Below are 15799 nucleotides of genomic sequence, written 5' to 3'. Positions count from 1 at the left end.
TTTGCGACCGCAAGGACTTACAGCCTACCAGGCTTCTCTGTCCCAAGAGTACCAGAACGGGTTGCCATTTCCTTAAGTGGGTAGCTATTCCCTTCTCCCAGAGAAGGCAATGGCAACCCACTCCAGTACTCTTGCCTGGAAAATCCCATGGATGGAGAAGCCTGGTAGGCTGCAGTCCATGGGGTCACACAGAGTCGGACATGGCTGAAGTGACTTAGCAGCAGTAGCAGCATTCCCTTCTCCAGGGGGATCTTCCTGACCCAGGGATCAAACCTGCATTTCCCACATTGCAGGCAGATTCTTTACCATCTGAGCCACCAGGGAAGCCCAAATGATACAGGGGGCTCAAATTATATTTCTATTGGCCAGCACAGCTAAGGAATAAAATGCCATTTCTTAAAAAAATGTTATTGAAGTAGAGTTGATTTACAATGTTGTGTTAATTTCTGCTGTACAGAAAAGTGATTCAGTTTAATATACATTCTGTTCATACTCTGTTCCACCACGGTTTATCACAGGATATTGAGTATAGTTCCTGTGCTGTTCAGTAGGACCTTGTTGCTTATCCATCCTGTATATAATAATTTGAAAATGCCACTTTTGATTAGGGGCTATAGGGGAGAGATAAAAGAATGAAAATCAAAAGCTGGAAAAACCAGTATATTTGAAGATCTGATGAACAACTATGATAGAAGTCTGGAGGGGTGGGGTGAGGGTGGGAGAAAGCAGAAAGGGGGAGAAAAAGTCCAAAGACCAAAGTCAGATAAGCTGGGACCAACCCAGACAGCAGAGCAAACGCCGTCCACAAGTCCACAGCTGTCAACAGACCCAAGGACCCAGTCTGTGCTGATCAGGTGTTAGAAGGTTGCTATGTCTGTTATTAAAGAAACGGAAGGGTGACCAAAGCACCAAGCACGTGTCTGTCTGGGGAGGGGACGAGAGAAGGGGAGTGTTTAATTGCCCAGCTTCAAATCTCCTCTCTGCTGGAGGTGTGGATGGAGACTAGGAAAAAGTTCCACCAAGACGCTTGCTCCTTGGAAGGAAAGTTATGACCAACCTAGACAGCATATTGAAAAGCAGAGACATTACTTTGCCAACAAAGGTTCGTCTAGTCAAGGCTATGGTTTTTCCAGTGGTCATGTATGGGTGTGAGAGTTGGACTATGAAGAAAGCTGAGCGATGAAGAACTGATGCTTTTGAACTGTGGTGTTGGAGAAGACTCTTTAGAGTCCCTTGGACTGCAAGGAGATCCAACCAGTCCATTCTAAAGGAAATCAGTACTGAGTGTTCATTGGAAGGACTGATGTTGAAGCTGAAACTCCAATACTTTGGCCACCTGATGTGAAGAACTGACTCACTGGAGAAGACCCTGATGCTGGGAAAGGTTGAAGGTGGGAGGAGAAGGGGACGACAGAGGATGAGATGGTTGGATGGCATCACCGACTCAATGGACATGAGTTTGGATAAACTCCGGGAGTTGGTGATGGACAAGGAGGCCTGGTGTGCTGCAGTCCATGGAGTTGCAAAGAGTCGGACACAACTGAGCGACTGAACTGAAATGAACTGAACATCAAGAGTCTAGGTGGAAAGACTTGTTTTAGTGGAAGCAAGAAAATACAATCAGGTACCCCACTCTTGGGGGCTTAGGACAGTTCTGTGCAGAGGAGACAGTTAGTATTAGGAGCCACTGTAAAAAGAGAGGAGACCACCCCTGCCGCCTGCTGACCACCTGTGACCGTCCATGAGTGTTCCATGAGCTCCTTGTTGACTTGGAACACTTTCGCCAGCATGCACCAAGATATAAAGCGGTATTTGGAGAAAGAGAAGCAAGGGTAAAGTTCTTAAATGACCTTTGAGAAATACCCAGTTAAGCTAAGTACTGCAGACCTTGTCAGAGACTTGACTCTTCCTGAGGAGCTTCAGAACCCTCAGGAGGGCTTACACCAGGCCTGTTTCCCAAACATTCTGGACTGAAGAACCTCTTTTTCCAATGGATGCTGCAGGAGGAGCATGGGTCAAGAAGTGATGGCTCAGCAGGAAGTCGCTCAGATCTTCAGGGTTTTTGATCCCCCCCACCCCCACTCCCAGCCCAGAGGAACATGGCTGTCTGTTGTAAGTATGGTTCAGAGGCAGTGGAAGCCCAGACCTGGTGGTCATCCTAACCTGTCTATCGCAGACTCTCTCTGGGACCTATTTCGGCAGTTATGGGAGCCAGGCCTCACCTGCAGGAGCTCCTGGGCTGGCTTCCCGCCCACCTAACGCCTGGCCTCAGGTAAAGTCACAGGAGCCCTGGCACCTCCACATTCCCACTGACAAGTTGGGACGGAGGAGAAGCAGCCATCGCAAGGGGCCCAAAGCGACACGGGAGGGTGGAGGGCCCCCTGGGAGGCCAGCCTTATGTCCAGGCCTCACTTCTCTCTGGAACAAAGCGTTCTCAGGCACAGATCTGGTCACCTCGTTCCGGCTGACTTCCCATTTCCCCTCCAGCCTCTGTGTGCTCCACTGGCCTCTAGAAGAGTCTGACTCCTTGGATTTGGCATTCCCTGCAGAGACCACAAAGGCGCGCAGGCCTGAAGGCTGAGCACAGAGGCAGCCGCAGGCCACCCTGTTCTCTGCACATCTAAACGCCATTTTTACAAATCCCAAGCTGATTTTTTCTTCTGATTGAGTGATAAGGTCTGCTATCATTTTCTTTCATGTGAAATGTGCTCTAAAGGATAAAAAATTACATAAAATTTCAATGCCTTTTTTATGTGGTCAAGGTCTAACCCTCAATCAGATATTAAAATTCAGTTGTTGTAAACATTACATGAAGGAGAACAATGATGTGAACTCAGCAAGCCTGTGGAAAGAAAGAGCCCCTTAAATTTAAAAGTGAAACAAATAAAAAATCTCAGAACCATCCTGGGGATAACACAGGAACTCACAGGAGTTCTTCAGAGGAAAGGGCCTGTGGTGTTTAATGACAACTCAAAGACATTTGGATCAGGCCTTGTGAAGTAGGTATCAGGAGAGCAAAGGCCACCAAAATCAGCTTCCGTGAGAAACAGATGGCTCTTTCTGCCTTTCGGTCTCAGAGGCACCAAATAGGCAGCCTGCTGAATCACCCTGGCCTCATCACCCGCACTCCCCAGCTTCCCCAGGACCTCTCCAGCACTCACTTCCCGCCTCCTTTCTCTGCACAGCAGCGGATGCTGGAATTCTTCGGGGCTCAGATGGAAGTCCTCCTCCTTCACCCGCTTCCTCCTAAGTGACCTCATCATGACCACAGCATCACTCGCCATTTGCCAGACGGTGTCTCCAGCCCAGACCCCTGCCTTGAGCTCCAGGACCACAGAAACGGCCTGTTGCCCAGACTTTCTAATCTCAGCAGAGGCCCCCATTTATTCAGCAACACAAGCCAAACCAGCCTGTCCACTCCTGACCACGCCGTCATCCAACCCGTAAGCAGCCCAGGTGATCCCCCTGGCTCCGCACTCCTTCAATCCATCCACATCTCTGTCGTGACGCTGTTGAGACTGTAAGCTAAGCTACAACCTAACCACCTACACAGAGACATTCCAGCAGGGTCCTCACCAAGCCCACCCGGCCCCCAATCCAGTCTCCACCTCGCAACCATTCTGATCTTTTCTAAAGGTAAAGTTAAAGTGAAGGTCGCTCAGTCGTGTCCAACTCTTTGCCACCCCGTGGACTATACAATCCATGGAATTCTCCAGGCCAGATTACTGCCTTTCCCTTCTCCAGGGGATCTTCCCAACCCAGGGATCAAACCCAGGTCTCCCGCATTGCAGGCAGATTCTTTTCCAGCTGAGCCACAAGTGTCCAGAAGGCAAATTAAACATAAGTTTGGTATTGTGCTTCAGCTCCTCCTTGAAGCCCCCCAGTAGCTCTCCCCTGTGTTTGGGAGAACACCCCCAATCCCGAGCCTGGCCCGAGGGTCCCGCTAACCTGAGTCCTAAGTCCCCAGCCGCACCTCTGAGCTCCACAGTCCAGCCTCCTTTGTGCTCCACTAAGCAGTCACGCCCCCTTCACCCCATGGCCGCACCCCAAGCCCTTCCAGTGCTCACGGTGTCTGGGTGTCTGCTGTGCTCACCCCTTCACCCCTCGGAGCTCAGGGCAAACTCGCTGCTTGGCGCACAGCCCCTCCTCCCACCCACCCACGCCGGGCTCTACTCCTGGCACAACCCTCTGCGATGCGACCCCAACCTTTGTGACGATCCGCTCCCCACCACGCTGTAAGCCTCCTGTGACCAGGACTGGCTCACAAAGCCTCCCCGGACACCACATCAAAGGTCTGGTCACAGAAACAGGAAGGAACCCCAGGTCTCAGAACAGGGCAAACATGAAGCGCAGGAGTTGGTCTCATGCCAGGGGAGGGATCTAGACAAGCAGGCCCTTCTTACTTGACCTCCCGCTGTTCAGAATAGTGAGCTCGAGGGCCAGTGAATACAGCAGGAGAGGAACTTCACAAGCAAACAGGCCTCCAGGCTCCTGCAATACTCCCTCCACCATGAGCCTGCCAGCCTGGGACGCCCTCCCGCCAACCCCCCAGCCTCAAGCGGTAGGGTGTCCAGCGCCCTGTGCGCAGCTCAGCCCTCCTCCGACCTGCCTTCTCTTTATCGCCTCTGACTTCACCAACTTTTCTCTACCAGTACCTTCCAGCTTTTACAGATGCTCAAACCGCCTATTAAAAACAACCTAACAAGAATGTCTTAGACCTGGATTCTATCTTAACCACTCTTTCTGTTTCTAAACTTACTCTTTTTGATGGTGCGCTCAGTCGCTCAGTTGTGTCCCACTCTTTGCAACCCCATGGACTGTAGCCTTCCAGGCCCCTCTGTCCATGGGATCCTCCAGGCAAGAATACTGGAGTGGGCTGCCATGCCCTCCTCCAGTGGATCTCCCCGACTCAGGGATTGAACCTAGGTCTCCCACATTGCAGGTAGATTCTTTACCATCTGAGCCACCAGGGAAGCCCCCTTTTTGGTGGTGGTGGGGGGGGGGAGTGTTATTTTATTTTTATGTATTTATTTTTTGGCCATACCCCTCAGGAAGTGGGATCCTTGCTCCCTGACTAGGGATCGAACCTGCACCCCCTGCGTTGGAAGTGAAGAGTCTTAACCACTGGACCGCCAGGGAGGTCCTCTAAACTTACTCGTAAACCCACGGCAGAGGGGCCTCTGCATGCTGCACACTTAAAACTGCTCCTGTACGATTTAGGAGTGGCATCCGGTGGCCGAAGCCCGTGGGCCAGCCCCAGAATGAGTTCCAACGGGACCCGTCCTGCTGCCGCGGTGCCCCCGATCTCTTCCCTTTCTGCCCTGCTTCTGTTAGAAGTTCGTCTCCCTCCTTCTCTGGCTCCTCCCTGGAGCTCTCCCTTCTTTCCTCGGCAGAGACGAGTGAACTCGCACAGCACAAGTGTCTGCTACCAGCCTGGGATGAGCCGCGGACAGGAAACAAGAGGGAGCGTCAAGACCTTCTCCAGCTCGTCGCCACCGCCGCTGCGCGTCACCTCGTCTCACAGGGGCGCTGCTCCTCAACAGACTGGAAAAAACCGAACACAAAGAAAACCCAGCCCTCCACCACAGAGGATCTGAGCGATCCTGGGCTAGGATCCTGTAGTTCTCTGAGGACCTACCTCCTCACATGGAGAAACCAAGAGACTCCCCGATCAGAAAACCAAAAGCCTCACCCACGTCTCTAAAACGAAGCCAACCCACCATCCAGCCACGCCGCAGGAAACCTCCGGAGATCCTGGCTGTCTCTTCCACGAGGCAGCCGTGCACTGGGGTGGTGTGGTGCCTGCCCATGGGAGGTGGGCACGTGCCCCCCAGGACGACCCCCCAGACCACTTCCCTGTCAACTCACCTGCCCTCTGTCGACCACATCCCTGTTTGCCGCCTTTTCCCTAGCTCCAGCTGCCTTCTGGAACATTCCCACAAGGGTCCCTGGCTCCCGGGCCCCTCGGCGACCGCACGCCCATCGCCAACCTCATTGCCTCTTGTCCCAAACGGCTCCTCGGGGCCGCATGGTCCTCATCCTCACGGAAGACCCCCCCGACACCTCACCAGTCACCGAGCATCACGTCGGCCTCCACCCCTTCTACGACACAGAGTCTCAGTGACACAGCTCTGCTTCCCGCTTCCCGTTTGTTCAATCGCTTGACAAATATGCACTGAGTTATGGAGACATAACGGTGAACAGGACACCCCAGCCCCGGCCGCTTCTCCACCCTGGCCAGCCTCCCTCCACGCCAAGGGCACCCTCAAGGCTAGAACCACACACCCACGTCGTCCTGCCAAGGCAGCCTGCGAAAAACGTCGTGATTCCCTAGGTTTCAGAGCAGGCGGGGGAACAGTGATGAAACAGAAGCTTTTCAATATAATTTCCCTTTCACTCTGGGTCAGCATCTTGAAAACAAGACCCCACGCAGCACTTGGAGAAATGAAGCCTGGAATACTCAACAACCAATCACAAGAAACGGTGAGTCACTTAGACACCACAGGCGGAGTTTCATAGACAAACTGCAGAGATCTGAAGCGTCTGTGACTTCTCTAGAACAAGACAGAAGCAGTACGATAGCCGAAAGACAACACCTGCAGTTTAATCCAGGCCGCCAGTTTCCGACCCCGAGGTGCCCCCCGCTCCCTGGTGTCTGACCCCAAGGTGCCCCCCACTCCCTGGTATCTGACCTGAGGTGCCCCGACTCTCTGGTATCTAACCTGAGGTGCCCCCACTCCCTGGTTTCCGACCTCATGTTGCACCCCCCAGTACCTGGCAGGGGCCTGCCTCCCTTCCTCCCGTGTCGATGTTCTAAAGGCTCTGTGGTCCAGTGAGAGCCAACACCCTGTTCTAAGCATCAATCACTAGATCCTGCAGCTTCACTGTAAACGGAATCTGGGAAAGAAAGGTGGAACCTGAGGCCTGGGGGTGAGGCCCTGACGTCCAGGGGGACCAGGGCAGGGGTGAGACTTTCTCCCCCAGGCAGCCAAGCTCAGAGCCCCAGCCTCCCCCGAGGAGACACCCTCAAGTTGCTCCAAAGTCTTTCCCCATGTACCAGACACAAGACACCCAGCTGCTTCCAAGTCCACCCACCCTTGGGGCTCAGACAGCATCCTCTTGGGCCCCGAGGGCTCCCCAGAGGCGGCAGCAGGGCTCGGGGTGGCCCCCAGACCAGACAGATTGAGTCCCAACCCACTCCTCCTTTTCGGGGAAACTCCGAGCAAACGAGCCTTATTCACCCATAAAATGTGGACAGGCCTTCAGATGGGTGAGACGGGGGCTGAGAGCATAGTGCTTGTCACAGCCCCCCAGCAGAGGGTCTGCATCTGGGGGCTTCCCTCTGCGGAGTCAAGTCTCAGGTATAACTCAATCAACCTACAGACGCATAGGCAGACGCCAGCAGCACGGAACACAGAGACCGTCTCATCTCTTCCCCCCTTATTCCTGCCCCAGGGGAGTCCCTGCTCCCCCGCCCGAGGCTCCAGGCCACTTCCTGCACCTTCAGAGTAAGGACCCCCCTCCCCGCCCCACTCCCCACTGAGCAGTGAGCAGGGTCCCTTCCCCATAACCAGAAGAACCGCACACAGAACAGGCTTCTTCTACCCCCTGTCCATCCTACACTCCAGCCAGGCCGGTCGTGGCCCATTTTCAGCCTCGAGCCTTCCTGCCACACTTTGGTCTACACCAGCAACAGCACTGTCCACCTGGCTGCTCCCCTCTGCGAGCATCCCTCATTCACTGCTCAAAGCCATCATTCCCCAGCCCCCAGGCCACCGGCTGGAGCCCCGCACCCCCTCCCACCACAGAAGGGCAGCTGGGCTCATCACTCTGCAGTCCCAGCCTGAGACGAAGCCCCCGCCCTCTTGAGCTCCATCTAGAAAGGGGGCATCCCTGCCAGTGTGGCCCCTGGGACACAAATACCGTGCAACCCAAGCTAGAAACTGTGCACGATTCTGCAACGTTTCAAGTGCTTTCCAAACACCCAGGCACGTTCCCAGGAAACTCCAAAGAATGTAAAGCCCTCTGAAGATGAACGCGTAGGTGCCTCATTCTCCATCACCCCACCTGCTCTACAGTCTTCGGGGAACTCAAGGACAGGGCATCCCCGAAGTGTCCCACAGACCCGCCCGCCACACAGAACAGGCCCTGGGAGGACGTGGCCAGCTGAATCCTTGTTTCACAGCAAGGACGCAGCGCTGACGCTCTCCCAGCTCTGCAGCTCCGTCTCTCGAGCATTCGGTTCTAGGGTTTGGAAAACATATTTTCTCCAAGTCTGCCCATAAATCTGCATCTTAAATGTTCTGCAGTCCATAATAAATAATTCACATCCAGGGCCGGCTGCATGGGGCACAGTGGGATACGAGGGGAAAAACACAATGCAAGAGCCCAGATTTAATTCGATCAGAGTGCCCAGAACACCACTGGGCCACACGGAAAGGAAAAGCATCGTCTTTACACCCACTCGCTTCACCCCCTGTGCAAAATTGTGATGAGGCGGGGCTGTGAATCCTGGCACCTTCAGCTCATTTTACATGACACAGGTACAAATGGCTTTATTTTCCCTAATTGTGGAAAATGATGAGATGTCTTCACCTCCCTCTATCTATGTCCTCTATCCAAAAATGCTGCTCATTTACAACATTTGGCAGGAAAAAAAAAAAAACAATACTGAGGCATTGTTCTTAAGGACAAAATTCGAGTAGCTTTGAGTTTAATTCTACTGTGCAGAGGAGATGAGCTTCTCCTGGATGATGGCACAGTGACAAAATGAGTTAATTACCGTCTCATAGCAAGATGGATCTACTTGTCATAAGAACAGGAGCCATTATTTCACACAGAATAATGACCCAGATAAAAAGGAACGGCTGTAGGCAGTAGCCGCCAGAGACACAGCTTCATCTTGGCCTGAGTGAATGGCAATTAGCAAGTGCTTCACCATGCGTGTGTGTGTGTAGGGACTAAGCCATTCATCAAATATTTACGGAAAATACACAAATTTATTTTACTATCTTTCTTCCCGGGGAACTCCTGTGGTCGCCCTCCTGTGTGATGACAGACAAATTTTACGCCCACGTGAAATCCTGCCATCGGATGAACAGCTGTTGGCCCCGCAGAGAGCCCCCACGCTCCTCTCCTTGCTGCACCAGAGGTGGTGTTTTCCCCAGAAATCACATCCAACAACATGAAACAGGAGCAGAGGGAGGGCCCGGTCCCATGGTTTTGTCCTGCTCCTCCTGGTGGTCATGATCACAGGCCTGAAAACCAGAGCCGCAGCTGCTACTGACAGCAAGACGGGCCAGATCCTCCCGGGGGAGCCCCCAGCCACAGACGGGGCAGGATCACACGGCGAGGCCACCTCCACACCTGGGCAATCCAGGGTGGGCTGGGGGCTTCCCCCACTCTGCTGACCGTGACCCCGAACTGCATCTCCATCGAGATACAGGGTGAGAGACCCCGGGACAAGCCGGAGACTGGTTACAGGCCAGAAACCGCACGCTTCCCGCATGCAGGATTGTCCAGCCTGCCCGAACCCGGGCGTGTTTATTTGAAAAACCGTGGGCACAGGTGAGGCAGGGGCATGATGGCGCAGTGGGCTTCAGAAGTGTATCGTTTGCAAAATGTTAAAAACAGAAGGCTATGGAGATTGTCACACTAAGTGAAGTCAGCCGGACAGACAGACAGAAAGACAAACACCATACAATGTCACTGTACGTGGAATCTACAAAAAGATACAGATGAACTCATCTCCAACACAGAAACAGAGCCTCAGATACAGAAAACAAACTTCGGCTACCAAAGGGGAAAGGCGGGGAGACGGGGAGGGATAAATTAGGACTTTGGGATTAACATACACACGTTACTATATATAAAATACATAAACAATAAGGCCCTACTGTATAGCACAGGGAACTATATTGAATATTTTGTAACAATCTATAAGGGAAAAGAATCTGAAAAAGAATATATACATACATATACATATGTCTCGGAAAAGGCAATGGTATCCCACTCCAGTACTCTCGCCTGGAAAATCCCATGGACGGAGGAGCCTGGTGGGCTGCAGTCCATGGGGTCGCTAAGAGTCGGACTCAACTGAGCGACTTCACTTTCACTTTTTCACTTTCATGCATTGGAGAAGGAAATGGCAACCCACTCCAGTGTTCTTGCCTGGAGAATCCCAGGGACGGGGGAGCCTGGTGGGCTGCCGTCTGTGGGGTCACACAAAGTCGGACACAACTGAAGCGACTTAGCAGCAGCAGCAGTATACATGTGTCTATATATGAATAACTGAATCACTGCGCTGTACACCTGAAACTAACATGATATGGCAAATCAACTATATTTCATTAAAAAAATAAAAAAATTTTAAACGCTAATAAAAGAATTCTTATACAAACACAAAATGAGCAGGAGTCAATGACTGATCTAACCGAATACTGAACAAACCAGGAGATACTCTTCCCCACACATAGTCAGTCACGGGGAAAGAATGGTGGGACAAAAGTAAAAATTAATCCACGAGTAGCTGACGTCTTTTGGGGCATATCAATCGTAACTCTGAGGTTCTATCCTGTTGGACAGATGCCCACCTGCAGGAACTGCAGACACACAGCATCTGGGCGTCCGCCCACCAGGATGCTCAGGACCTGTATGGCTACGAGGCAGAGGGTCCTTCCTGCAAGGGTCTGGTTGGGTTAAGACAGAAGTGCCAAATCACGCGTTTTTAAAAGAGCCTGTTGGATGGTACGGTCAGAACCTATGCCCCATCCTACCAACTTGCCCTCAAATATTCTAAGCATCTGAATCCTCATTACAAAACCATTTCCACAACCGTTCTTCCCCAGGACTCAGATCATGGGGAAATCCCACCTCTAGAAGGTCCCCGCCAAGCTTATGAGGATAGGTCATTCACAGCAAATCCAAAGGAGATGGCTCTATTAACACAGACATCTCCCAGAGTGTCGAAAGCACCTGTGTTCTCAGGCTTACACACGTGTGAACAATTTCTTAAGTAATGATCTGAATTCTAAGCAGAGCAGAAGGAATCTTCCACTGTCCAAGTAAAATTACCCAAATGTCTGACCAAAGAGGTCACCTGATTCCTGGGCTGCGGGTCTTGGCTCCCACCACATCTGAGTGATGATTCCCTGGGTGCTTGTAGAGCCTGAACACTCAACAAGGTTGAAGGGAGGGAGGCAGGGAGTGACCCCCTCTCCCCCCAGTAAAAAACCCAGAGTTACTGGCTGTGTAAAGGAACCACCCAATCCTTTCACTCTTCTGCAGAACTTTCCACGACTCCTGCTGCTTTCACAGCTGAGTTCTAGCCTGTCCTCCCACCTCTCACCGCCCCTTTCTTGCAGGAGGCCCCAATCTTCCTTTCATCCTGCTCTGTCCCTCACACGAGCTGCTCGCGTTGCTGGGACGGCTCCCACCCCCCGCCCCGGCCCTCTGCAGCCCCATCAGACCTCATCCTGCCACTCACGGCCTGACGCACCGCCCTGACCCCACGCCACTCTGGGTCTCCACCGCTTCCCTCCTGCCCAGGCTCATCACTCGTGTTCAGAAGAGATTTCCTCGTTGTGAGGACGTGCGGGCAGAAACCATGACAATTTTGTTCTCTGCATCCCAGCACACTGTACCATTTCTGGCCCAATGCTGACCACCTAAGATATTTACTAATAAACTCACTTGTTGACTGATTCGCTAATTCACCAATCAACTGGCAAACGGATGGGGAAACAAGGGAAACAATGACAGACTTTTTTTTCCTAGGGCTCCAAAACACTGCAGATGGTGACTGCAGCCATGAAGTTAAAAGGCGCTGCTCCTAGACAGCATATTACAAAGGAGACACATTACTTTGCTGACAAAGGTCCGTCTAGTCAAAGCTATGGTTTTTCCAGTAATCATGTACGGATGTGAGACCATAAAGAAGGCTGAGCGCCGAAGAATTGATGTTTTTGATTGAACTGTGGTGTTGGAGAAGACTCTTTCGAGTCTCTTGGAGTACAAGGAGATCAAACCAGTCCATCCTAAAGGAGATCAGTCCTGTGTGTTCATTGGAAGGACTGATGCCAAAGCTGAAGCTCCAATACTGTGGCCACATGATGCAAAGAACTGACTCACTAGAAAAGACCCTGATGCTGGGAAAGACTGAAGGCAGGAGGAGAAGGGGACGACAGAGGATGAGATGGTTGGATGGCATCACCGACTCAATGGACATGAGTTTGAGTGAACTCCAGGAGATAGTGAAGGACAGGGAGGCCTGGCGTGCTGCAGTCCATGGGGTCGCAGATCAGACATGACTGAGCGACTGAACAACAATTGACTGGTTGTATCTCAAACATATCCTAATCACCTCAACAGGATGGGGAACTGCCAATTATCTTGGAAGACTGGGTAGGGAGGAGAAGGTGAGGATTAAGCAGTGAACTTTACCCCAGTCTGGGCAAGGACATTCCTCCCACCATAAATGTCATCATACTGAAACTGAGTGCACCCTGCAATTAAGCAGGAAACCTCATACAGCCCAAACAGCAGTTCAAAACCAGACACATTTGTGGGCAGGAAATGAACCCCTTGCAATGAGGCAATTTTCCCCAGGATGATCGTATGCCAGCGGTCGCTGGACGGTGGCACACTCCTGCTTGCTCTAGGAACGGAAGGAGGCTCGTGGCAGTGAAGACCCACAGGGCGAGTGGGAGCTGGGAGCTGGGGGCTCACACCGCCTTGAGGATTTGAAGGGCTTCCTGGCTGTGGGGCCAGCAGGCCTGCCAGCTATTAACGCCACTCCCGCCCTAAAAAGACAGGGTCTGGCTTCCTGGGACGGGGGGAAACCACCTTGCTCCAGGGTCAGGGGCAGCCTGAGTGGGAAAGGGCGGCCCTCGCAAGGCCTCCCGAAGCCCCAGGTTAGAGCAGGCCCGTGGAGCGCGGCCCACCCGCAGTCCCCTCGGGCGAACGCCCAGCCAACCCATCCCATGGTCCATCGACTGCAGCACTGACCTTCTTAATGAACTCTGGGAGGACCTTTTGGTCCGTCAGGTGGTCTAGGGAAGAACAGCAATCTAACTCCAAGATGTAGCCTTCATTATGAAGATCAGCATTCTGAGATCTGAAAAGAGAAATACATACACACATAAAGATTTTGCACTATAACTATATATATATATATATTTTTTTTTTTTTAAATCACTGGGGCGTTTAATGAGATCCTAACTTTTTCCCTTAAACAAATCACCCAAAAGGCAGTTTTGAAACAATAATTGATGGCAAACAACTCAAATAATATAGAGGCAGAGGGATCTACCCCACGGAAAGACCTCTACGACGTATCATCAAGGAAAACGCCTCGTTATGGAATGATGGGTTCAGCACAATATGGCTTGTCTGTTAAACAAGCGCACACACACTCACACGCACTCCAGTCGTGTTGATTTCCTGTCGGTGGCTTCCACCCACAGGGCACAGAAACAGAGCTACTGAGACGCAGGGTGAGCCAACAACCACAGACAGCAGTGAGCCCTGGGGGACGCGGGCGGCCCGGGTGGGAGCCGGGTGTGGACGCCCCGGCGACCCAAAGGGACTCTGCTGCATCGATAATCTTTTCATTTTTTTTTTTTTGAAGAGAGTATATTCGTGTGTCACTCAGAAATTTTAAAAATAATTTGGAAAAGATTTTTTAAAGAGTTCAACCCCTCCAGAGGGCAATCTGGCAAAATCTATCAAAGCTAAAAATGCACTAAAGAAAGAATATAAGGTGCGGGGGGAGGGGTGTAAATTAGTAAATTAGGAGTTTGGGATTAACATACACACGTCCATATAATAGATAACCAACAAGGACCTACTGCACAGCACAGGGAACTCGACTCAGTATCTTGTAATAATCTACAGAGGAAAAGAATCTGAAAAAGAATATGTATATACGTATACACATATACACGTGTCTGACTCTTTGTGACCCCATGGACTATATAGCCTTCCAGGCTCCTCTGTCCATGGGATTCTCCAGGCAAGAGTACTAGAGGGGGTTGCCAGGCCCTTCTCCAGGGGATCTTCCTGACCCAGGGATCGAACCCGGGTCTCCCACATTGCAGGCGGATCCTCTATGTCTCAGCCACCAGGGAAGCCCGTACTATGCACACACACACATATATGCACACACGTGTGTAACGGGCTGTCAGGGTGGCAGTGTGGGCCGCCTAGTCTCTGCCAGCGGGGCAGAGCTTGCTCTGTGCAGGGTTCCAGGCGATGGGGCTGGCAGGTCCGTGTGACTTTGCTTTTCTTTAGGGAAATGTCCCTGCTTCGTGTTCTTCCCCAGGTCTCTCCTCCCAAAGCCCTCTCACTGAGAACACTGTCAGCTCTCCACGGCTCTGAGGGCTGGCCTCCCTGGGTGCAGCAGCTGTGGGGGGCTGCAGCCAGCCTCCTCGTGGAGCGGGCCCTTCTCCGGGAGCCCCCCGTATCCTCAGCGGAAGGGCCTGAGAAGTCCTCAGCTCAGGACTCCAGGGTAATGCGTGGGGCCACCTCACAGAAAAGAAAAAGGCGCTGTGTACATGTATGACACAAACATGTACTGCTGTGTACCACAAATGAGTTTTCTGTGTACATACATGTGCAATAAAGACTATATATATAGCTGAATCACCTTGCTGTACACCTGAAACCAACATGATGTTGTAAATCAACCACACTTCCATTCAGAAAGACAAAGACTCCAAGGCGATGAAGCAGGCGTCCGAGGACAAGAGCGGCCGTGAAGGGCTGCCTGCGGCAAACACCTTCAGCCCTGCGGTCAAGACAGAGGTGCCCGCGTGCCCCGCAGGCGGTGGGCTGCTTCCCTGTCCCCACCACATACAGGTGCACGTGACCCAACGCTGGACACACCCAGCAGCAAGCGGTCCAGCAGGAAACCTCATCACTCACGCCGCTCCTTTGAGGGACCCCAGGATGACACTTGGGGGCGATGGACTCCCGGGAGCCACATGGCGGTCAAAAACGGAAGCAGACCGGTGGGCCCAGCGGGACATTAGACCACAGGAGGCAACGGCAGCCACGGGTCCACGGACTAGGCCCTCTCCGCGGGGGGAGCAGGACTGGGAGACCAGGGCAGGCTCCCCAAGGCTCATGCCGTGTGCACAGCGCCTCTCCAGGGCCAAGGGCAGGGCAGGGCAGGGCCCTCCCACCCACCCAGGAGGGCCCCCACCACAGAGCGGCTGTGGCCGCCCCGTGAGAGCCGGGGTAGCCTGGACAGGCACCTCCACGCTAAACTCTCGAGACATGCATATCCCACAAGCAAACAATTTCTGCATGCCTGTTTGCCATAATATTTTAAGATGTATTTCTAGGAGACTTACATATCATTCAAAGTGATTTATGCCTCTATGAACAATTAAACTCAGGACTTCCCTGGTGGCTCAGTGGTAACGATTCTGCTTGCCAATGCAGGAGACACAGGATCGATCCCTAGTCCAGGAAGATCCCACCTGCCTCAGAGCAACTAAACCGATGAGTCACAAGTACTGAGTCCATGCCCCCGAGCCCGGGAGCCTCCAGTCCTGAGCCCGCATGTGGCAACTACTGAAGTCGAGAGCCCTAGAACCCATGCTGCACAAGAGGCCCCTGCACCGCCACTGGAGAGGAGCCCCCACCCTCCACAACAGAGAATCGCAACCCGAGAAAAGCCCATGCAGCGACGAAGACCCAGCACAGCCACAAAGAGGTAAACAAATGATTTTTAAAAATAAAGCTAAAATTAAAAAAAAAAAAATTCAAAAGTGGAAAAGTTAAAGAGGATTTGGAT

General features: G+C 52.4%; 1 protein-coding gene across 5 annotated transcripts in view; it reads right to left on the bottom strand.

The window, feature by feature from the left end:
- The window catches only part of RFTN1 (raftlin, lipid raft linker 1), a 228494-nt gene that overhangs the window by 93392 nt on the left and 119303 nt on the right, over positions 1 to 15799 (bottom strand). For all 5 annotated transcript variants that reach the window (XM_070377114.1, XM_070377103.1, XM_070377110.1 and 2 more), the window contains one exon: positions 13006 to 13114. In XM_070377114.1, the coding sequence (XP_070233215.1) occupies positions 13006 to 13114 (109 nt within the window). The remainder of the gene's footprint in view (positions 1 to 13005; positions 13115 to 15799) is intronic.

Source organism: Bos mutus, chromosome 1, assembly GCF_027580195.1.
Source record: "Bos mutus isolate GX-2022 chromosome 1, NWIPB_WYAK_1.1, whole genome shotgun sequence".
NCBI lineage: Eukaryota > Metazoa > Chordata > Mammalia > Artiodactyla > Bovidae > Bos > Bos mutus.
The sequence above is the reverse complement of the archived record's forward strand: the minus strand, read 5'-3'. Positions and strand labels throughout refer to the sequence as shown.